The 23,913-nt window shown below is 42.6% G+C and overlaps 1 protein-coding gene across 1 annotated transcript in view; it reads right to left on the reverse strand.

Annotated features, from left to right (window-relative positions):
• Positions 1–23,913, reverse strand: part of LOC149429339 (rab GTPase-activating protein 1-like) — a 187,338-nt gene that overhangs the window by 3,421 nt on the left and 160,004 nt on the right. Inside the window, exons 9-13 of the mRNA XM_089666607.1 lie at positions 11,005–11,115; positions 9,156–9,260; positions 7,109–7,192; positions 4,563–4,634; positions 4,247–4,438 (exon numbers count right to left, since the gene is read on the reverse strand). Coding sequence (XP_089522733.1) covers positions 4,247–4,438; positions 4,563–4,634; positions 7,109–7,192; positions 9,156–9,260; positions 11,005–11,115 — 564 coding nt within the window. The remainder of the gene's footprint in view (positions 1–4,246; positions 4,439–4,562; positions 4,635–7,108; positions 7,193–9,155; positions 9,261–11,004; positions 11,116–23,913) is intronic.

Genomic DNA, 23,913 nt, shown 5'->3' on the forward strand with positions numbered 1-23,913 from the left:
GGGTACAGTGTTGCATGACCGCGCAATTGTCATTCAAAGTGCAACAGTGCTGAAAACTGTCCTGGGCAGGAAGGGGGTATAAGTGCCCTGTAGGCTAGTGGTAAACAATGCGGAGGATTAACCCCTTAGGTTCCACAGTGAGTATAACAAGCATGCGTTACTGCATATACAGACTGATACTACTGTTGTGGGTTTATTTTCTGACTAAAGTTCCACTTTAAATAGAGCCATGTAAAATAACAAAATAAATCATATTGTAATGCAACAGAAAATATATGAATGTAGAGCTAGAGGCAACACCCGCCCCCCTTTTTGGATAGAGTAAGGAAGGGTTATAGATAAAGGAGAAAGACCCACAATAAGGTCTCCCCCCTCCCGGGTAGGATTTATTGGTGCCACATCCCTTAACCACTTGCCTTCCTGAGGATTTACCCCCCCCCCCCCGGCCATTTTTTGCATTATGGCGCTGCGTTACTTTTAACTGACAATTACGCAGTTAAGCAACGCTGCACCCAAATGAAATTTATGTCCTTCTTTTCCCCACAAATTGAACTTTCTTTCGGTGGTATTTCAACACCTGTGCGGTTATTTTTTTGCGCTATAAAAAAAAAAAAGATTTTTTGACTTTGCTATTAAACATGTCCAGTAAAAAAATTAAAAAAAAATCAAATTGTCATAAATTTACAACAAAATGTATTCTGTAACATGTCTAAAAAAAAAAAAATCCGAATACGTGTAAAGAAATTGGTTTACGTGAAGTTATAGCGTTTACAAATGGCGGTATATATACTGAAATTTTTTTATTTTTACTAGTAATGGCGGCGATCAGCGACTTATAGCGGGACTGTGGCAGACATTCTGACACTGGGGGGGGGAAAACTGACATCCCCAGTGACACCAATACAGCTATCAGTACTATATATAATAATAATAATAAAAAAAAGCAAGCACTGACACTGTACTAATGGTACTGGGCAGGAAGGGGTGAGGAGTGGTCAAAGGGTTAACAGTGTTTTACTATAGGGCTGTGTCAGTGGACTTCACACTGTAAGTCCACTGCTCTGGAGCCACCCAGAGCCGTGTGCCCAATCTGACAAGGAGGACGATTGTTAGTAAACAAAACCATCGTCCTCCCCATTTGAGATCTTCGGAAATCACTGGGCGCCGGCAAGTAATTACCGGCCAGGACCCGGTGATTGACAGTCATGAATGGCGGCATGGGTAGAGCGCACGCGTCCCCTACCTGAAAATGCAAAATCACGTGTGTATGTATGTATATATATATATATATATATATACTGTATATGTGATTTTGCACACTCGTGCCGCCCTGTAGCGGTATTTCTGCTATAGGGCAGACGAGACGCGGTTACTAACAAGACACTGAAGAATACATAACCCTAACTAAGAAAACTATTGGGGCTTTACAGGCACCATACCACAAAATTGAATACTCAAAAAAATTTAACAAATACAACTTTATTAGTAAAATTCAGACCACAGTTGTGGTAATGAGGATTCAACACACAACACAATCATCTTAAAAAGCATCTAGTGCTTGTAAGAGACAAAATCAGTATATGACATTCCAAAATATGGCCTTAGATAGCATAAACATCATGAGTAATTTGATAGTTTCTCCAATGTGTTTCACGGGACACAGCCCACTTCTTCAGGGAGACAAAATATATAATTCCATTAATGACATCAGTGACTTTATGGGAGGCTTATGGAAAGGATGAACATTGGATCCAAAAAGGAGGGGAGGAGGAAGATCCCTCAATCCGAAATGTAGATGTCCACCAATTGGACAGTTACATATCCACAATAGGAAGCACATCCAAAAGGTACTTGTATCGTCCAAATATCCCCAAGCAAGAAAAGTCCATCTGGCATCAATAAGAAAGTACGAATCCTTTGTGTGGTAATAACAGCGCTACCGGTCCTCTCCAAAAATACAGCCATGACATGATGCAGATTTAGGGATGTTCCTCCTCCCCTCCTTTTTGGATCCAATGTCCATGCTTTCCACTGGCCTCCCACAAAGTCACTGATGTCATTAATGGAATTATATACCGTATTTTCCAGCGTATAAGACGACTTTTTACCCCTTGAAAATCTTCTCAAAAGTCGGGGGTCGTCTTATACACCGGTATACGGCATACTGACACTTGGTGTCAGGGCGGCACTTTTTTGGGGGGGCGGTGCCGCCGCCCCCCCCCCCCCTTCCAACGGAAGGGACACTAAGTACAGGGGTGGGCAGGGGCTGCTGTTTCTTACCTGGCTCCGGTCCCAGTCACACAACGATCCAGTTCAGGAAGCATGGCTGCTCCTTCATTCAGTTCAGCCACTAGATGTTCGCACGGCTGCTCAGCTCCGCCTCCTCACCGGTGATTGGCCGCCAGAACTGTAGCTCGGGAAAGGCACACAGGCGGCCAATCACTGGCAAAGAGGCGGAGCCGAGCGGCCCCGCGAAAATCAAGTGAGGGAGTGGCCGGTAAGTGTGCCGTGCAGAGGTGCTGCTGCAACCACATATGCTGGCTGCAGCAGCACCATACTGGAACGGGTCAGCAAGTGTAATTGGTGCCAGTGGGAGGAATAGTGCCCCATCATTGGTGTCACTAATATTAATGATGGGGCATTATTCCTCCCACTGACGCCAACGATGGGGCACTATTCCCCCCCCCCCCCCCCCCCACTGACACCAACGATGGGGCACTATTCCCCCCCCCCCCCACTGACACCAACGATGGGGCACTATTCCCCCCCCCCCCCCACCAACGATGGGGCACTATCCCCCCCCCACTGACATAAAACGATGGGGCACTATTCCCCCCCCACTGACATAAAACGATGGGGCACTATTCCCCCCCCACTGACATAAAACGATGGGGCACTATTCCTTCCCCCACTGACATCAACGATGGGGTACTATTCCTCCCACTGACACGAAAGATGGGGTACTATTCCTCCCACTGACATCAACGATGGGGTACTATTCCTCCCACTGACACCGACGGGGCACGATTCCTCCCACTGACACCAACGACGGGGCACAATTCCTCCCACTGACACCAACGACGGGGCACAATTCCTCCCACTGACACCAACGACGGGGCACTATTCCTCCCACTGACACCAACGACGGGGCACGATTCTTCCCACTGACACCAACGACGGCGCACTATTTCTCCCACTGACACCAACGACGGGGCACGATTCTTCCCACTGACACCAACGACGGGGCACGATTCTTCCCACTGACACCAACGACGGCGCACTATTTCTCCCACTGACACCAACGACGGGGCACGATTCTTCCCACTGACACCAACGATGGGGCACTATTTCTCCCACTGACACCAATGATGGAGTACTATTCCTCCCACACTGACACTAATGATGGGGCACCATCATTGGTGTCAGTGGGAGGAATAGCACCCCATCATTGGAATACCATACTGAAATACCATACCATATTGAAATCAAATCTGATGTTTTTAATTTGGTGTGCATTGGAAGAGGGGTAGTCTTATATGGCGAGTATAGCCCAAACACTATATTTTAACAGGAAAAGTAGGGGGTCGTCTTATACGCCGGAAAATACGGTACTTTGTCTCCCTGAAGAAGCGGGCTGTGTCCTGTGAAACGCGTCAGTGAAACAAGCAAAGTATCAACTTGGAACTATCATGTTAATCATGACGTTTGTGCTATCTAAGGCCATATTTTGTAATGTCATATACTGATTTTATCTGTTACAAGCACTATATGCTTTACAAGATGAACGTGTTGTCTGTTCAATCATCATTACCACAACTGTGGTCTGAATTTTACTAATAAAGTTGTATTTGTTACATTTTTTGAGTATTCAATTTTGTGGTATGGTGCCTCTAAAGCCCCAATAGTTTTCTTAGTTAGGGTTATGTATTCTTAAGGAAGGGGTCTAACCTCTGTAAAGTTTATTTTTGCCATCTATGTCCCATTGTGGAGATTTCCTTTCACTCCCTGTCCTGCAGCCAAAACAGGAAGTGAGAGGTAATTCCTCTAAAAAGTGAGGGGATACCTAGAATACCTGTCAGAAGTATAAATAAAGGGGATACTTAGAATACCTGTCAGAAGTATAAATAAAGGGGATACCTAGAATATCTGTCAGAAGTATAAAGGCAAAACTAGTTCTGCTATGTGGTTGCCCCCAATGCAAGGAGAATTGTCATCCAGTGCCGTATTGAGAAGGTTTGATACATACCTGTATTTTGCACTTGGCCTCCACCAGCTGCAGTTTAGTCTGTGCCAGTTCCAGCTCCATCTCCCGCAAGTGCTTCATCAGAGAGTCTTTCTCGTCATCTCCTATGTCACTTGCCTTGTCTTTGCTGGAGCTCTGCGCCGACCCCTCCTTACTGAAGATCTCGCTGCAGTGGCTGCAGGACATCACCTTGGCCTTAAAACATTATACAAAAAATAGTAAGCGATGAAAATACCATTTTGAAACGCTCAACATACTGAAAGCCAACTGTAGTGATGTCATAATTTGAGCATTTACTATATTTGTGTCCATTTCCCACCTTGAGGATCTCAAGTTCCTCCCGGCTTGCCGTTTGTTGTTTTTCCAACCGTGTGCTCAGCTGGGAACATATCTAGAAGTGAGAGAACAGAAGATTTTAAATAACATGTAAACCCAACATGTGCTTGCTGTACCATGTACTTGTATGAAAAAGTATCCTGTTCTCCTTGTGTTGCTTCCCTAGTGTTCCTGTCAGTCCCTCTGCTTTCCTATTTAAAACTGACCACACTAGGCATGAGAGCACAGTATGGTCAGTTTTCTACCTGTGCTGGGAACTCAGTCTGCTCTCCTCCAATGATCAGACTTTTGATCCCCCCGCACATACATTCGCTGGGAAGATGAGTGCACTGCTGTTTCTCCTCCCTGAGCTCCTTATGCAGTTTGACAACAGAGGGAATGTAATCACAGAAAAAAAAGGCATTTATAATGTTTTTTTAACTCTCTTTATATCTATACACAAATGTTTTGCCTTTCATCTCTATTTTGAACTGAATGGGTTGTTTTACTTGGTATGGGTTCACATATACTTTAACCACTTCAGTTCCAGAAGGTTTTACCCCCTTTATGACCAGGCCCTTTAGCGCCATGGCATTTGATCACCACTGGGTTTTTTTAATTGTTTTGAGATATAAACGAAAAAAGATACTATATATAAAATGTTTTTTTTTTGTTTTTTTTTTACAAAATGTTAGACTTTCTGCTATAAAACATATCCAATAAAAAACAAAATGTATTCTGCTACATTTTCTTTTGGAAAAAAGAAAAAAATCCCAATAACTGTGTATTGATTGGTTTGCATGAAAGTTACAGCATCTACAAACTATGGGATATATTTTGGAATTTTTTATACTACTAATGGTGGTGATCAGTGACTTATAATTGGATTGCGATAGTGCGGGGGGCAGTCTGACACTAACTGACGCTAGGGGGAAATGACTAACTGCCACTGACATCTCCAGTGATAGGACTATACGCTGCCACTGTACTAGTGACACTGGAAAGAGGTTGAATGTGTGCCTAGCAATGTGTAATGTATATATTATGTACCACATTTACTAACAGATCTCTTTGTTTCTCATCCCTGCTTTGCGATGAATCCTGATGTACTGATGATCTCATTTCATGAGGTCCAGAAATGCCAAGACAGTACAAATACCTCCCAAATGACCTCTTTTTGGAATGTAGATATTATGAGGCATAGCAAGTTTTTTTGAAGGTGTCATTTTTTTGTCATAACTTTGTGGAAAATGAAGAAATGACAAAAAAAAAAACATACTTTCATGTTTTTTTTTTGTTTTTTTTTTACATACTGTCATCAATACAGTACAACGTCCTCATAACTGGTGCTGCGGTGATCAGGGACACTGACTGGCGACAGTTTGTTAAAAAAAAATTATTCATCATAAACATGTTTTATTTACTTTTTTTTATGATTTTTTTTTTCGACTTCTTTGACCAGAGCAATACAATGTTGCCATAGTAACATTGTACTACTCCAAGCAAGTGACCTGGATTTTTTTTTCCCCCCACATTATGATTGTTTATACTAACAAATTTCATTGGCATAAGCAAGCATTTTTACTGAATGAGACTTATTCATTCAGTAGTTTTGTTGTTATCAGCTGTGATTGGCCACAGCTGATCACATGCTACAGATGGGCTGTGATTGGCCAAGTCTGTACATGTGACCACTGTGACCAATTACAGCTAGCAGCACAGTTGTAAGTAATGAATGGCATGAAAGGAAGCCATCCATTGCTTACAACAGTCATGTGATCTGCTGTGATTGGTCACAGCGATCACATGACACTGGCAGTAGGCCAGTGTCGTGATCTGTCATCAGCAGTGTCTGGTGGGCACAGCAGGTGACAGATCGCGCTGGGGCGCGCACAAGGCGCACGTCATATATATTATCCCAGGATAATAGTGATCCTACTCAGCCATCATCGTACAATAGGCCGGGTGGGAAGAAGTTTAGAACGGTTTTATAAGAAACCTTTCCTGAGAGAAAGATGAAGGCCATTGTTAATTTCTCATTCTACAAATGCTAGAGCTCTGGTGAGTATCTGGGTTTACTAGTCTATGTCAATGAAAATGCACAGACTAAAAAGGACTTTTACTTAAGCTGGTTATACATGGATCACAATTTGGCCGGTTCAACAGTAACTAGATGAATTTTGGTCCATTTATGGTTCTTGCTCATGCAAAGTCAGTCTATAGATCAACGTCTCATGAACGATCGTGCTGAAAAATTTCCATTTGATCAATGCGTGCAGCAAGCTGCATCAACTACAGTGCTTATCTGTGTATTCTGAGAGTGGGGAGAGTCCCTCTGTCAGAATACAATGACAGAGCCTGTAGGATTTCCACATCCACCTCAGATGGCTGAATGAAAAAACTCAGCTGTGTGTGGCCAGCTTTAAAGATATTACTAGAATAAATGTGAAAACAACCCAACAGAAACTTTGGTAAACATTTGTGGATGTTGGCATTACTTTATGTCCATCTAATAACAGTGAGATGTAAATCTACCGTGCAATAACCTACCTGTTTGTACTCCGCTATGATAGCCGTGGTCTTCTTAATTTCCTGCTCTGCCTTTTCTAGTTGTTTCCTGAAGACTTCCTTCAGCTGTGGGGGGGAATGAGTTTTCATTAAACCACAGATCAAAAAGTTACAGCGTAAAAACAGTGAGCTATTTACAATCCTAAAAAGAGATGTCAGAACAATACATTATAACAGCATCTCTTTGGAATCTGGGGGGGCCAAGGGAGCAGTGAGGTGCAACACTGACAGTGGCCAGCAGGGAAGAAGCAACTGCCACATGTTTAAACCCGAAAAAGTAAAGGTAAAAATAACAAAATAAAATAAAAAAATCCAAACCTAACTAAAAATCAAGGAGTAGTAAAGGTATAGATAAATAAGTGGGGTGTAGCGCTCAAAACAAATAAAAACAATATGTCCACATGTATAAACGCATGTGAATGCGTAAACGGATATAGAGTCTGTATCAAGAAGAAATATAGCAGATGAACTTGTGACTCCAACCAAAAGTGAAAAATGCGCACTCACCGGAAGCGCATAGATAATGCACATACATATATAAATTTCCAGAGTAGATCGGCCAATCCGGTGAACTTTATCCTATGGTGCAGTCATCAAGCCCTTGGAGAACTGTGTTGAATCCCTTGACCAAGAGTTCCTTCTTTAGGCTAAATGAGGTAATCAGCCTGGATACGGGGCTCCTGTTCCTCCAGATATGTTGGATACTGACAGGTACCTGTGGGCTTAATAGCTCCAAATAGGAGCCATAAAAAAGGTGCCCATAGTGTAGTATGTTAATGAACCTTTATTTGCAGTACCACATATCACAGACAGGGTATAGTGATATACAATACAAAAGCACTATACCTTCATTTAAAATAGCCTCCTTTAGGAGGAACCAGACAGTACAGCACACTTCTGCCGCCTGGTGCTGGATTGAAGCCCGGGCGGCTATTTTAAATGAAGGTATAGTGCTTTTTTTATTGTATATCACTATACCCTGTTTGTAATATGTGGTACTGCAAATAAAGGTTCATTAACATACTACACTATGGGCACCTTTTTTATGGCTCCTATTTGGAGCTATTAAGCCCACAGGTACCTGTCAGTATCCAACATATCTGGAGGAACAGGAGCCCCGTATCCAGGCTGATTACCTCATTTAGCCTAAAGAAGGAACTCCTGGTCAAGGGATTCAACACCGTTCTCCAAGGGCTTGATGACTGCATCATAGGATAAAGTTCACTGGATTGGCCAATCTACTCTGGAAATTTATATATGTATGCGCATCTATGCGCTTCAGGTGAGTGTGCATTTTTCACTTTTGGTTGGAGTCACAAGTTCATCTGCTATATTTCTTCTTGATACAGACTATATCCGTTTACGCATTTACATGTGTTTATATATGTGGACATATTGTTTTTATTTGTTTTGAGCGCTACACCCCACTTATTTATCTATACTTTTACAGAGTTTTTATTGGTACCTCTTGGTGTTTTAGCAGCTATTTTTAGGAGCGCTCACTTCTATTTACTTTTAATTTAAGTAGTAAAGGTAAGTCAACAGCATCTACTGGCTGGTAGAAATAAAGCAGAATATTAGACATTAACATGTAGTAGAGGGGTACTGACAGGACAAAGGGTTACTGCAAGGTAAAGCTTGTGCTAAAGTATAGACCAAGCGACAAAATGTAAAACTAGAAGTATTATTTTCCTTGTATAGCCATTCTGGAATTCTGTGGGTAAACCAGCATGTGGCTGTTGAGAAGAATCAAAATGTCCTGTAAGCCTAGAGACAAACTCATATGGCCTCTCTTATTTCAAGGTCTATACCCCAATTAATGTAGTGCAGACAAGATTTATAAACTCTGGCTTTTGAATGGATGTAGAGAAGAGAAAGGTGCAGATAAACAGGTACAACTTCTGTAGGAAGATTTGTTTCATCTTTGTGTATCACCTGAGGCCAGTGTCTTCACTGTGTATGTGAAGGTTTACAACCACTTGAAGAGAAAACAGTGGCTATGTAGGACATATGAACCATGACTCCTTACCTGCGCTGTCTCCTCTTCCTGTTTGCGCTTCTCCTCCTCTGTTTCTATCAGTCTCTGTTTAGTCAGAAGAAGTTCTTTATTTAATACCTCCGCCTTGTCTTCTGCCTGCAAATAAATTCCAATTATCACACAGGCTTGTGTCTATACTCCATTACTACCATATCACAATTGCATTTAAGTATTTTTCAGTCTTTTATATACAAACAGCCTGAAAGTGCAGTTATACTTGCATACATACTTAGAAATGTGAGATACGTTTTGTATTATTCATATGTCATCTTTGTTAATCAGCGATAGTGGGAGGCAATATGATTCCCTCACAGGACATTCTCTATAGGAGAACCATGCTTGTTTTATCACCACTAGGGTTGCACCAATACCGGGGTGTTTTTTTTATTGGCGAGTATGAGTACTGATACATTTGGTCAAGTACTTGCTGATACCGAGTGCCAATACCTTTTGCAGTGCAATTTGAGCCTATACAAAATGAATGGGCTCAAGAATCGCATACACGATGTCGCTTCCCTGTCTTTCTCTAGTGTGATGGATCACACAGGAGTGGTGGGGGAAATCACATGTGATTTGGACATAAATCGCACTGCATTCCCGTTTGCCATTTGAGGCCATTCATTGTGTATGGGCTCAAATCGCATTGCGATGGTGTCAGAAACATTTGCACGAGTATAAGTACTCACTATCGGCACCGATGCAACCCTAATTACCACCCAATCCTCCTGCTCTCCTATCAGCCACTTGTTACTGGTTTGAAGAGGAAGGTGCGGAAGGCCTATGGTGGCTGGACTGTTTAGCCAGCAGAGATGCAGCCAAGAGGTCAGAGAGAATCCCCGATCATGCACAGCAGCCGGGAGACCTTCTGGAAAAGCTACAAGGCAAAATAGTTTTGCAAGTGTGCATGAATTAATTATTTTTACCTTGCAATAAAAAAAAAAAAAAAAAAAAAAACTGCTTTAAGGTTCAGGCCACGCAAATATTATGTCCAATATGGAAGAGCTAGATCAGCCTTTAACTTGTAAAGACCACAGTAATGGTGAGATCGCTCAACAATGTAAATAAAGAATCCAGCAAGAGCACTTGTGGATGAGGCAAGGAAGGTACAAAGATCTCACCTCTAAGGAAAGGATGGACAATTCAACATACCAACATCCACCAATTATGGGCACTCTTAGGCCTCATGCACACAGGGTGTTTTCTTCCTCCCCTGGATGCCTTTGCTCCAGGAAAGGAAAAAGCAGCAATAAAAACAAACCTAAAGCCACGTTTTGGTGCACCAAGCGTCTGGGTATTCATTCATTCCATTGGCCAGAATGTTCATTTATTCTGGTCTTTGGGATGAACATTCAAGTGCTAAACACACCTAGCATTTAGGCATGCTTAGGCCTTCCCTGCCGCCAGAATACAATGACCTGTGTTGCAAAAGATAGCCGGCGGCTATGACTGGGTGACAAAATCACGACAAGCTGGTTGTACAAAAGTCGAATGAGAGTTTGACCTCTGCACAACCAGCCATCCAATAGATGGGTCAAAATTCAACTGGTCCCTGGTGAACTTTAATCGATCTACGGCCAGCTTAATTTGAAGTGTTACTTCTGTCATATCAGAGGCTCTATTAACTTTCCTCAGATGACAATCCCTCCTGATATGCTACTCCATTCAGGCAACAATCGATGTGCTGTTCACAGCTTTGAAAGCTTCTGCTCTTCTCCCAAGGTGCTGTGATAAAAGCAAAAATCTGTCCACTGTCACATCTGGGAAGAACTATAAATTGTCTCTTTTGCTGAGAGATGGTAGAAATGTCACCGCAGTTCTCATTGGATTATTCAGAACTTACCTGGTCCAGATCATTGCGCAAAGCAATCTTACTGGTGACCAGTTCATGCGCCAGGTCATCGTTCTCTTGCTCCAGCCTCATGCTGGTCTCCTGCAGCCGCCGGTTCTCTCTCTGTGAAGGAAAAACATAAAGACAGGGTAAGTTACAGCTGTACGCCAACACTTTTTTTTTTTTTAGTGGTTAGTATTGTTGCTGATAACATTGAAAGCCAAAAACATCCAACCACAATGCATTGCCATAACTTCCTAGACCAGTCCATAAATCTATCCAGATACTTGCGCTAACCAAATGGACCCATCAAAGGAAATGTAATTTTTCCCATTGTCACATAAACATGTAGTCGTATTGTTCGCACATACATGATTGTGTAAACTGCAGGTCACTACCTACCACTGGTACCATTGTGGACCAACTACTTAAACAAATTCTATTCTGGCAACAGCTATGTTCCCCATTAAGGAACACAGATTGTGCTGCCAATACACACTGAGCTCAACATCCAATCCCACTTATAAATACGACTCATTTAGCAACTGGGAGCTAGCACGCTACCTCGGTCTTGGAAAATTTGTTTGGGTTGTACATTTAGTAATATTCTCATTTATAGAATGCCTGGAGATGTCTCAAGTTGTAGCTCAAAAACATTTTATATTTTTAATCTTTGCGGACCAAAGGATCATTTTAAAAATGCTGTGAATAGAATTTATGAGACAAATTATTAAGAGATTAAGGGCCTGTGCCACCGGGCTTTGAGCTTGTGTCAATGATGTCAGTTTGAGATGCTTCTGAGACCATTCACAGTTCCTTGACACCTGCCGTTGACCTCATTCAAGCAGGTTTGACATTCCTATAGAGGAGTATGGGACTGTAAAACCTTTCTGACATGAACAAATAAGGACCATCAACACAGACCCTCAAGCCGGCCATACATGGATTGAAATTCAGCCAGTTCAGCAGGGACTGGCCGAGATTTGATCAATGTATCAGCAGGCTGATTGTACAACCAGCCTGTCAGAATTTTTGACATTCGATTACTGCCAGTGGCTATATCCCCAACCGGCAAAACAGCACTGTGGGAGGCAGTCAGTGTTGATGGGGGAAATCAAGTGATTTTCTTTCCATTCACCCATGGAGGAAAGAAAGAAAATCAAGCAATCTATGGGCTGCTTTAGGGCCTTTTCACATGGGCAGATTGTGCCAAGTGGATCCACCTGCTGATCCCCCCCGTAGAGAATAATGGGTGGTTCAATCGGGTCCATCTGAAAAATGGATGGGCGGTCCCAATCGGTCTGCCCATGTGAAAGGGCCCTTACACTCCTAATCAGTGTTCTGCAAACATCTGCAACAGAGTTAAGCCTGTAAATAGGGTGCTTCTTATAAAGGGCTGAACAGTCGTGTGTCACATTTTAGAGCCCCTGGCATCTCAGCATTTTTGGGGATTCTCCCTAAATTGACAGAAAATAGAATAATTGTGATTGGTTATTTTAGACAACACTCTTTCTTTCAGGCAGTTCAATGAGAGTTCTAGGGAAAATTAACTGGATATAGGAAGGTTACGGGTCCCACAATGCTCCGATGGCCATGCTGGGACTTGTAGTTTACCAGGACCAGAAGGGTCCTGACACAGGTCACATCCAACAACAGCAGAGCTCAGCACACTGATGGAACTGGTCTTGGCAGCAGGGCAGCATTATAAACACACTGCAGAAGGAAGCAGCAAGCGGAGAGGAATTTCACAAGCATCATGGAGCACCTAGCTCGGGGCACTTTCTTTAGCACAGATGTAAAATCACATGAATGCCAGAGACAAAGAGCAGCTTTTATCACATACATCCAATGATTAGACCCACATGTTCTATTATTCCATGAGATTGCACCAGGTTCCACCATAGTAGTGATTACGTTCAATAAACAAATGGAGCCGATGCATTGTGTGCCCCTCACCTCTCGTACATCAGGCCGGCCCATACTTACGTTTTTTTGTGTCTAGTGCAGGCGACTTTACTCCGGGTCCGCTAACTGGACGAACATTAATTTTCAGTTGCGTATTTCCTTGCTGATTAGCAGCGAGTGGCTCTGAATTTCTATGTGATGGGATGGCTCAGCTATTTCCTGACTTGCTGCTGTGCAGGAAACTGAATTGCTGTAGCTATTGCGATATGCTTTGCTTCTCAGCATTTACCAGAAATAAACACAACATTGTCTTCCTGGACAGAACTCTACTGCATTTTCCTGGCTCATACTTCATAGCAGAACAGCCATCAGGAAACTTGTACCAACCAGACATATTCAATGAACAAACGGAGCAATACACTTTGGTGCCACAACCTGCTGCAACAAATGAGAGATCACTGTAAGCCACACTTGGTGCCACAACCTGCTGCAACAAATGAGAGATCACTGTAAGCCACACTTGGTGCCACAACCTGCTGCAACAAATGAGAGATCACTGTAAGCCACACTTGGTGCCACAACCTGCTGCAACAAATGAGAGATCACTGTAAGCCACACTTAGTGCCACAACCTGCTGCAACAAATTAAAGATCACTGTAAGCCACGCTTAGTGCCACAACCTGCTGCAACAAATGAGAGATCACTGTAAGCCACGCTTGGTGCCACAACCTGCTGCAACAAATGAGAGATCACTGTAAGCCACACTTGGTGCCACAACCTGCTGCAACAAATGAGAGATCACTGTACGCCACACTTGGTGCCACAACCTGCTGCAACAAATGAGAGATCACTGTAAGCCACACTTGGTGCCATAACCTGCTGCAACAAATGAGAGATCACTGTAAGCCACACTTGGTGCCACAACCTGCTGCAACAAATGAGAGATCACTGTAAGCCACACTTGGTGCCATAACCTGCTGCAACAAATGAGAGATCACTGTAAGCCACACTTGGTGCAATAACCTGCTGCAACAAATGAGAGATCACTGTAAGCCCCACAGCAATACAGATACCCATTGTTGCTGCAGGCACTGCTCTTTGCATTTAGCACAGTGTTCCTTGCATAGATTTATTAAATAAATCCGTTTGTTTTGTGGAGTATTTACTTCAGAACTTCATTCTGTGTTACCTCTACGATAGATCCACACCCCAGGAGGTAGAGAGCGTATAAATAGCATGCATTCCATGGCTTCGTTTGTCAGTGAATGTACTACTCTGTGCCTCAGTATTTAAATGAGTGAAAAGTATGTGTCACCAGCAGGTCAGATGCTTTTTTTTTTACATTTAGTAAATTGCACTGGAAAAAGGAGAAAGAAACAACATACATACTTACCTATGTGGCTGTTCTCGGTCTTCACTAAGCAGAGAGCAGTGACTGTCAGTCACCGAATCTCTGCTCTGCCCCTCCAGTTCTCACTGGAGCTCCAGGCTGTGGAGGGGGTGGGAGTGGCTGGCTCAGGCTTTCGGTGGTGCACTGAGAGGCTGAACCAGCTGCCGATCAGACAGGGTGAATCCCAACATTATTGTCGGAATCCTTGCATAGCCTGGACCGGCTCTGTGACGTCAGCCGACAGTGGACTTTGGCTGAATCTAGGTCACAAGAGAAATAAGTGCACCCTGTGGCCCAAAAGAGGATGGCCAAAAAAATCTTTGACCATACTTGTCCTTTAAAACCTTAAACCAGAAATCTGGTATGGTCATAGACAACAGTAACTTGTTCTTTCCTCCTGGGATTAGGCATGATTCACACTCCTGCTATCCATGTACCTCACAATCAACTGCCACTCTAGCTGTGGAGAGTTAAGGAACAGAATCAAGTGACTATATCAGCAGTCAGCTGTGGAAAATGTGAAATGTGTCTCACTAACAGAAGTCTATTCACACAATTTGCTGTAAATCTTATGTGTGAACTGACAGTGTTTGTAAAAGAACGAAGGTGAACAAGCCCATGGCCAAGACAACAGTACTAAAGGCGATACGGTATATTCAAGGCTGACATCTTTTTGGGTACAGCTACTATTCATTTAGTAGAATGCACCCATAGGTGCAAAATGATGACAACTGCCCATTTTGGATTTGTTGAAAATCTCTATAAGTGGTCCTAGAACAGTTGATCAGGCAGGACAGTAACCTGTCTCATTCCCCTTTGTTCCCTCCTAGATAAGAGGCCGGGGCAGGGTCTACCTGCGCTCATTTCCTTCCCCCTGAACTAGAACATGACAAACATTCATATTCATGGACATGACAAGTGATGCTTTCTTCACATCTATGGGTATCGTAGTACAGTCTTGCATTGCGAATCTCTAATCTGTGGGTAGCAGAACCCATTTTTATAATTGTTTAGTGAAGTTAATGTTCATGTTTTTATAATGCTGGGTGTTGTAGTCCTGCCGTATACTGGGCTTCCCTCTTGTGTGTGTATATATAGGGCTCTATTAGTTATCTTCCCCTTAGCTTGAGAAAGGAGCACACATGCTCAGAAACACGTTGCACCCTCCTCCAGGTCACGTCATCACGCCAACACTGTGATCCACAGAGTGTTCCAGCCCTAGATCTGGATGGTTGATGGTCCTGGGTGGCTTCTTCATCCCTGACAGTGGCTTTCGCCTGGACCTCCCAGCGTTCCTCTGTTGAGAGGGTGGCGATAATCCCCGGAGCTTTACTACTGATGAGCCTTCTTGTTTCTATCACTATGTGAGTTGCCTAACCTGTGAATTTATAAAAAAGTCGTACAGTCTACACTTAGAGGCGCTTCTCCTGTTCCCTCATTTCCGAGTCAGCTTCTGCTCTTAGGATAAGCTTGCGCTGGTGGATGGAATAATGAGACTTTTTGCTAAAACATCAAAAACCAACTCAACTATTTAGGACTGTTATTATTCACCTATCTGGACAGACCTCGTGATTATTGGGTATATAATCCATTGCTCCCATTAACCTCTGTCATTTTACCAGAACCCATGGCCAACTTGTCTCAGAGGAAACAGCAACAGCAAAGATATTGAGCTCTTAACTTTTGGCTGTGGTGTCCTTGGCATAGAATGGTGTTGGGGTTGTCTACCTAGTCTTTTACAGACATAAAAACACATGCCCAAGCAATCTAAGTGTACCTGTTTGTGGGTTTCTAAAATGTAAATGTCCACACGTCCTACCTTTTGCAATGGCTATGGCCACTGTTAGTGGACTGAAGATTAAATGGCGGGTCTTGCCTTTCTGTAAGTAAAAAGGTCTTCTTTAAAACCAGGGCTCTATTGTAGTATCCATGCTATTGTTCATCTAGAATAGTCAACAGTACTGATAAGACCCAGAGGAGTTGAGCAGGTATGTCAGGTCTGTGGAAGGTATTTTGCAAGCTCTTGAAAAGGTCACAAGAGACACCCAGGTGACATGAAATCAGCCTCGCCTCACACCATAGCTCACATACTGGTTTAACTAGATGAATTTACATCTGGAACCACCTCTCCGTAGTAGAACACTAACCCAGTAATCAAGGTTGTCAATTCACCAAGCACTGATAATTAGGACGAGGCATGGGCACACCGCCTCCAATGCTTCCTCTTATTCATTAGTATTAATATCAATCCACAAAGCTGTAAATCAGGGGGCAGGTACAAACTGCAATAATCTATACCCCACCACTGATGAATCAAACCAAACTGGAATTTCTCTTATGTCTGGGCCATGTGGAGCTCTGTACACACTGACATAAAAGCATTTTGTGCTATTTGTGACTACAAAACACACTGAAGGAGTGATCACATCAGACAAAGCCCCAACATCCTATAAGAAGTCATGGTGCAGATATGCCAACACTACTGAGTGCTTATGGTGGGATCTATACCAACGTCCTACCCAGCACACCACAATACATCCTTTTATTGGACCATTAGTCTTCATACAATAGCAATATATACAACACATTTTAATCAAAGGGCTGCAAAGCAAACCTGTGAATTTTTATCCTGTAGAAACCAATAGGTCCGCTCTGATAGGCAACCACCAGATCTGGTTTCAATGGGCAACCAACTTTCCTTTCCTTCTTTATTGGACATTCTTGGGTGCTTAAAAGAGCCCAAAAAATAACTCCTGCTAATAAGCTGAAAACGGTCCCTTTAGCACCAAGCATCACACTGCAAAACAAGCCATCGGAAGCACAGCAAGCTGGAGACTCAGGACACCGGACAATCAATAGGTTTCTCTACTGTAGCTAAGCCGAGACACCTTACAGAACAAAACACAGAAGCAGCGAGGACTTACCTCCTAGGCTCAGTCACAGGACGGTCACTGCCTAATAGGAGACCAAATGTAGAATGAGTGAAGAGCGAGGTGTGCACGGCTGGAAGCAGGGAGGAGGTGGCTGGCTGTTTCTCTGCTACTTCCTCATGGCAGAAGGTTGAATACAAAGCTGTCTGAGCAGATAACATAGAAGCCTCTGCTGTCTTTATCAGGCTTGCCCATACAGAAGCCTCCAGCTCCATAGCAGGTCCCAGCAAACCTTGCCAGACAACTGCAGAGCTCCATGTTGTAACATGTACAGCTCTGTCACAAACAGGTACGGATCTCATATCAGGTGTGAAAGTTGCCGGTCTTCTAAGCCATTGGGGCTTAGCAGTGTTCCTCAGGCTTCAATGCACTGCATTACATGAGGCTTTCAGTGGAACAGCCAGAAACATTAAAGTGGTTGTAAACCTCAGGCATGAAATATGAAAAAGCACATCCATCTATAGTGTGCATGTGTCTCAGTCCAGAGCACCAAGTGTCATTTCAGTCTGCTGCTTTGTTCCTCTGTTATAGATATGAATGCCTTCTCACAAATTTTCCTGACACCAAGAGAAAAATGGTGGCAGCCTCAGTTCTGTTCCTGTAAGCTGTGTGGAGAGGGATGTGTCTCTTCCCTCCAATCTTCACTGAGCTCCGTTGAGTGTCATTTCAGCTCCCCCTCCCCTTTTTTTCCCCTAAATGCCCATACAAGCTTTATAAATTCTTGACTTTGAACAGATGTAGAGAAGACTACATATAAACAGGTACAACTTAAGTAGGAGAATCTGTTTCATCTCTGTGTATCACCTGAGGATAGATCCCTTCACTGGGTATATGTAAGGGTTTACAATCACTTTAAACATGGCCAGGCATTGAAGGCTTAGTTCCCAACTGTTGTCTCTGGTTTAAAGGGGCAGTATTCAAGAACCCACATCCTTGTGTTCCACCTTGGTCCACAATGGTCCCTCTTAGGTCTGATGTTCAGCTATAATCAACATGCTGAAAAACTGCCATATGTGCTTATGTAAGGGTAGATTTATATGTGCATCTAAGTCCATCACTCCTCTGGGCAACAAGCGATGTTCAGATCACTTTTCAGGAAATTGACAGGCGGTGAGGTGAGGAGGTGATAGGACTCCTCCTCACATCTGTTTTGAACCCATTTCTGCTGACAAACATGGCACAGACATGTGTGGGGTGTTTGCGGTGTTTCCTCATTCACCTGAATGGATTGCAACACAGGTAGTTTTTGGTGTGAAACATTACAACTGCAGCATGTAAACACCCCCTTAAGGGGGTTGATTGTGGGCGGTAAGAATACAGTTCAACCACACATTTTACCACCACACACCTAAACTTAGGCCTAGAGTTGAAGGTGCAACTATAGCCATAGCAGCCCATGTGATTACTATGGAGTACAGAGCTGTCTTGATACACACTACTTTATGTAGGTAGCTATGACACTTGATAAATAGGTTTGTGTGAAATTAACCTCCCTAGCGGTCTGATTATGTCCATATTTCTGTGCTCAAAGCGGTACATTTTTTTGCATGGAAATATGTCGTTTTTTTTTTATTGTAGGCCTGTATTTCTTAGGAATAACTCACTGAAATCTGTCCGAACAAGAGTCTAGTAAACATCCCGGGTATGTTAAAATTTGAAACACGAAATTATAATTTATTAAATAATCATAAAAAATAATAATAATACATTTTATTCTATAATGTAATCAAACCAAAAACACTGAAATTTGAAATATAGCTCCAAGTTCGCACATCACTGAGCAAAGTCGCAAAATCGTTTTCAGTGTCTGATGAGGAATTTCCCCACAAATTATTATCACTCAATTCTGCAAGTGGTTCTGATTTACTATCGCTGTTCTCTAGCTGGTCTAAAACCGCTTTTGACCTAAAGGGACGCTTTTTGGACGCCATGGACGTTTCTCAGTTTCCAGGCAGAAAGAACAGTAAAAATGCAGGCAGGGCACAGGACAAAGCACTCGGGACAAAATGTATGTGAAATGGTTTGATACAGTAATGTTTTACTATGTGATTTTAGTGTATTTAGTGAATGTCTATTTAAAATTTTTTGAATTTCCGTCCGGTTCCATCCCCCGTATGTCCCGACGCTCGCAGGGAACAGAACCCGGAAGATGGATGCCGGCATCGACTGGAGGGGATGGCTGGGGACACTGCAGGGGGGACATCGTGGGAGCGAAGGACAGGACAAGGTAAGTGCAAGAGGGAATCCCTGAGCAACGCTGCTGTGTAATCCCGAGTGTAGCTCAGGGTTACCACTATTGGTACTGAAAGATAACCCCAAGCTACACTCGGGAATACCGCCAGGGGAGTTAAAACTAAACCCTGGACACAAAAATGTTCGCCTATAAATACTCCTCAACAACAAGAGAGGTAAAACTCACTTTGCACGCACCAAATTCCTTTGTAAACCCAGATATTATCCGGAAAAAGTAGCAGTGGCATCACCACTATGCTGTACATAGTCTGTGCAGTGCCAGCAATTCCCACCCACTAATGCCTGTCTGCTGCAAAATTCCAGGAAAGGGGTGGAGACAAGACCTGTCACCCTGCAAGGAGAGAGAGCAGCAGTGATCGGTCTGTATTACACGAGGCAAAATTTCACCTTGGATTACTGCACAGATCTGGAAGAAATGCACAAAGCACACCAAGATTCAAGAAAGAATACATATGACTCTCATATCTGGGCCTATTTCCTAGATATTAATCAGATTTAATGTAAATAGTGTGGTAAGATATGTGCAATAGCTATGAAAACAACTCCCATTCTATAGGAACTAGAATTGCCTTTGAGATGGAGATTACTCTACAATGTACATTATTGCTCTGCAAATGTTGAAACACAAAAAGTAGTTGATAAAAACAGTGAATGGAGGTTTTAATTTTCTACCATCACAACATACTGGAAGATTGTGTTTTCACATATTAATGCTAAATTGTGCCCTTTTTCCATGTCTTTAAGTGTGTGAAGGCCATGTTGAATTGATTGCACTTCTTCGAATAACTACTAATGAATAAGATTTTGGTTTTCTTTGGTTTGGATCTCAGAACTGTTGGGTAGAATATTTTTGTGGATCTGTGGCAGTCATAGGCTGAGCACTGCTGGCGGAGGATATCCATGGACGTCATTGAGTAATGCTGACAGTTGTGTGTACATATTACATTGTGTGAGCTCGGCAGCTTCCGGCGTCTCAGAACACTCGGTTAATGCTTTTAATTCTATTTACGATTAAATAAAAGCTTAAAAGGGATAATAAAGCATTTTACGTGGTGCTGTGCTATGTTTATATAAGGCGGGGTGCTGAGTGATGTAACCTTTCCGGATTTTACACAAAGGTAATCTACAGGCTGGCTGCCAGCCCAGGAAGCATGGTAGTGATCATTTGTCCTGGAAAACATCTCTACTTTAACATTTCTCTGGATTTTAGACATTGGTCCCCAATTTTCCACAGTGTGGAAAGAAAAGCTATTTATTCATCATCAGCCAAAACTATAGTTTTGGATACAGCGGAAATGGTTGAAGCTCCATTAGGTTTGAATTATTGGGCATCCTTCTTTTTGGCTCCTTGTGAGCCAACACCTTCCTAGAGCCCATACCCTGGAGGACGCCAGCTGTGTGACAGAGTACCAGGGAGGAAGGAGATCCTTTGGACCTGATCAAGCTGACCAGCTCTTAAAGGGGACCTCTGGCTGTATTTTATATGCCATGCGCTTCATGATCTTTTTTCTGGTGAGTGTGCATTTTTAACATCTCTGACACATCACCTGGGCGGTTGTGAAGCACAGATCACCTACTTGAAGATACCTCTGATCACAATAAGCATGTTTCATCTATTATTTGGACTATTCAAATATTTTGCACTTTGATTAGTGGTTTATGAGATATATCTATGTGTCACGTGCACAGCACTTTTTTAGATATATATATGCATGACTAACTTGTCACGTACTTGGACAATCAGATCAGTTTTATGTGTTTTATGTTTTAAGTGCTGCACCTTTTATTGGATTATAGGTTTGAATTCAAGCCTGCATAAAAATGGGATTTTGCCTCATTTCATGTCCAGGTTACAGGCTGGCATATAGACAGGAGGAAATAGGAACCAATGTGGACAAACACAGAAACAAAAACACTACAGACAAGGAAGAGAAGTAGAGCCTTCACCTGGTATGTGGTAAGACAACTTATATCTGTAAAGCACAGATGGTGACTGGCTTTATCCAACACAAGCTTTCAAAGCCCATATCAGAGCCAATTTCTTCCTCCGCCATAACCAATTCACATAAAAAATTCCACAGGCACATGCCCTTTCACAGGGGTCTCCTCTAGAAAACAAAACTGGTGATCCACCATTGCAGTTTGGGCTTGCTGCCTTACGATGACAACTCTTCAGGACCTGTGAAGATAACCAATTCCCACATCACCAGGCAGCAACCCAGGAACATTAAGGCCCCCAAGCTTTGCAGTACAGAAGACTTGGGATCCAGCATGTCACATGACTTCAAATTCAGGTAAGTATTTGGGCAATTTAAGTAGTTTTTAACTGGAGGTAGCTGTGTGGTAATAAGCCTGGAGATAAGCTTTCAGAAATGTCCCCCAAGTAGCATCTCTTCCTTCTCAGGGTCCATAATATAAAGATAATGCAAGCTACAAATTCCAATAACGGGCAGTGCAGTCTCTGTGTGACACCATTAAACCAGCTGAACTGTATATACACATTGTGGCCACTTTATTAGGTACACCCCATCACCACAAATATCCAAACACTGAACCATGTGGCTGCAACTCTACACAAAGTATGCAGATATAGTCATGAGATTTAGTAGTTTTTCAATCAAACTTTAGAATGGGTTATCTAAGTTTTACCATGGGATAATTTGCATGGTTGTTGAATCATCTTTGAAGTTGCTGATCTCCTGGGATTTTCACACTGTAGAGTTTAAAGAATATGGTTTGAAAAAACAGGAACTATCCAGTGAATAGGAGGTATTGTTTGATCAAAGAGGCATTTTAAAAAGAGAGAGGTCAGAGGAGACCAGGAAGACCTTCTCAAACTGAAAGGAACTATACAACTCCTCATATAAACCTGGGGATAAACTGAACCTCTGAATGCATAATGACTTAAACCTTCAAGAGATTTAGCTACAACAACAGAAGGCCTTACTCCTGTCACCTAAGAACAAGGAAATAACCAACAGAGGACATGGGATTTGCAAAAATGGCCATATAAGGACCAGAACTTCTTTGTCTGAGGAATCTTAACATGTAGATAGTAGGGTCATAATTTAAGAGATGGAGCAGGAGATTCACAGCATGAATATGTGGCTGATGAAACTGAGATCTGGGTGTTCATATTTAACCAGGGTGGACAATGAGGAGGTTTCTGGTAACTAGCCGAACACTGCAAAGAATGTGCCTTCTGATGGCAAAAAAGGGTCTTACCTAGAGGTGTACCTAATAAATGGCCACCAAACGTAAAGCATCACGTAAGTCGGCCACAACAATTATTTACAAAGTATTTGTTTGTAGACCATTAAACAGATAATGGAAGGAACAAAATAGAGCATGCTGAGATAAAACAAAAACAACTTTATTTACATTTACAACAGTATAACATAATACTAAGGCATTTCAAGGAGTCCAAGATGGCTCAGTCAGTCACAGTTCACCACATGTTCTCCTTCGGTGCTTGTGTGAAGGAGCCCATGAAAGTGCAGAACACAGTGTGGGAATGCTCAGTCAGGAGCCCAGTCATATAGCGTAGAGAGAGAAGATCGGATTTACAAGGAAAAACTGAAAGAAAAGGGATATTTTAACTGTTTTACCTGTGCCCATCGTCTCCACTCATCAGAGGCAACCATTTTTTTTGGTTCAGCTAATATATAAATGAGGCATATGCCATATACAAAATGCCTGCCCCAATGTGTACAACTTACTAGCAGCACTTTAAAACCCAGTATTCACTATCCCGATCCATTAATCGCGCTTCTTAACCTGCGACCACCTGGCATCGCTAAGGCGCATTTCAAACTTATTCTACAAGTCACCACCGCAGCCAAGCAGGTTATCGCTAAATCATGGAAATCTCCCTTGTTGAGTATGACTGCAGTTTCGAATAGGGTCACTCAGGCAATGATTCACGCAAAAATAGAAGCCACTATCCTAGATTCCATCCCTAAGTTCAAGAAGATTTGGAATCCCTGGGTAGAGCATTTCCTCCCATCCAATTTTGATGACTCCCTTCCCAATCCGTAATCTGCATCTTTTGTTTGACGGTACCATTCCTTAACCATACTGCGGGTTTCCCCCTTCTCCCCCTACTGTGCAGCCGTATGCCCCTTCCCATCCTTCTCCCCCCCCCCCCCCCCATTTTGTTACGCCTTAACTGCCATTTGATAGTCCTCTTTATTAGTGATGCCTGACCTTGTATTATTGGGTTTCTTACTGTGCAATTAATGTACACCTTCAATAACCCATACTTTTGCTTATTATTTTGTACTGTTCCATGTTAAAAATAAAATTGTTTGAATAAGAAAACCCAGTATTCAAGAAATATTACTCAACCAACTTGGAAAACAAAAAAGACTTTATATTCAATGGCTGTACTTTACATTGATTTGAACCTAACATTCCTAATTATCCTCAAAGCAAATTAATTAA

The sequence above is a fragment of the Staurois parvus genome, unplaced genomic scaffold (genome assembly GCF_062004578.1).
Source record: "Staurois parvus isolate SC_StPar_1 unplaced genomic scaffold, SC_StPar_1.0 ptg002753l, whole genome shotgun sequence".
NCBI classification, from domain to species: domain Eukaryota; kingdom Metazoa; phylum Chordata; class Amphibia; order Anura; family Ranidae; genus Staurois; species Staurois parvus.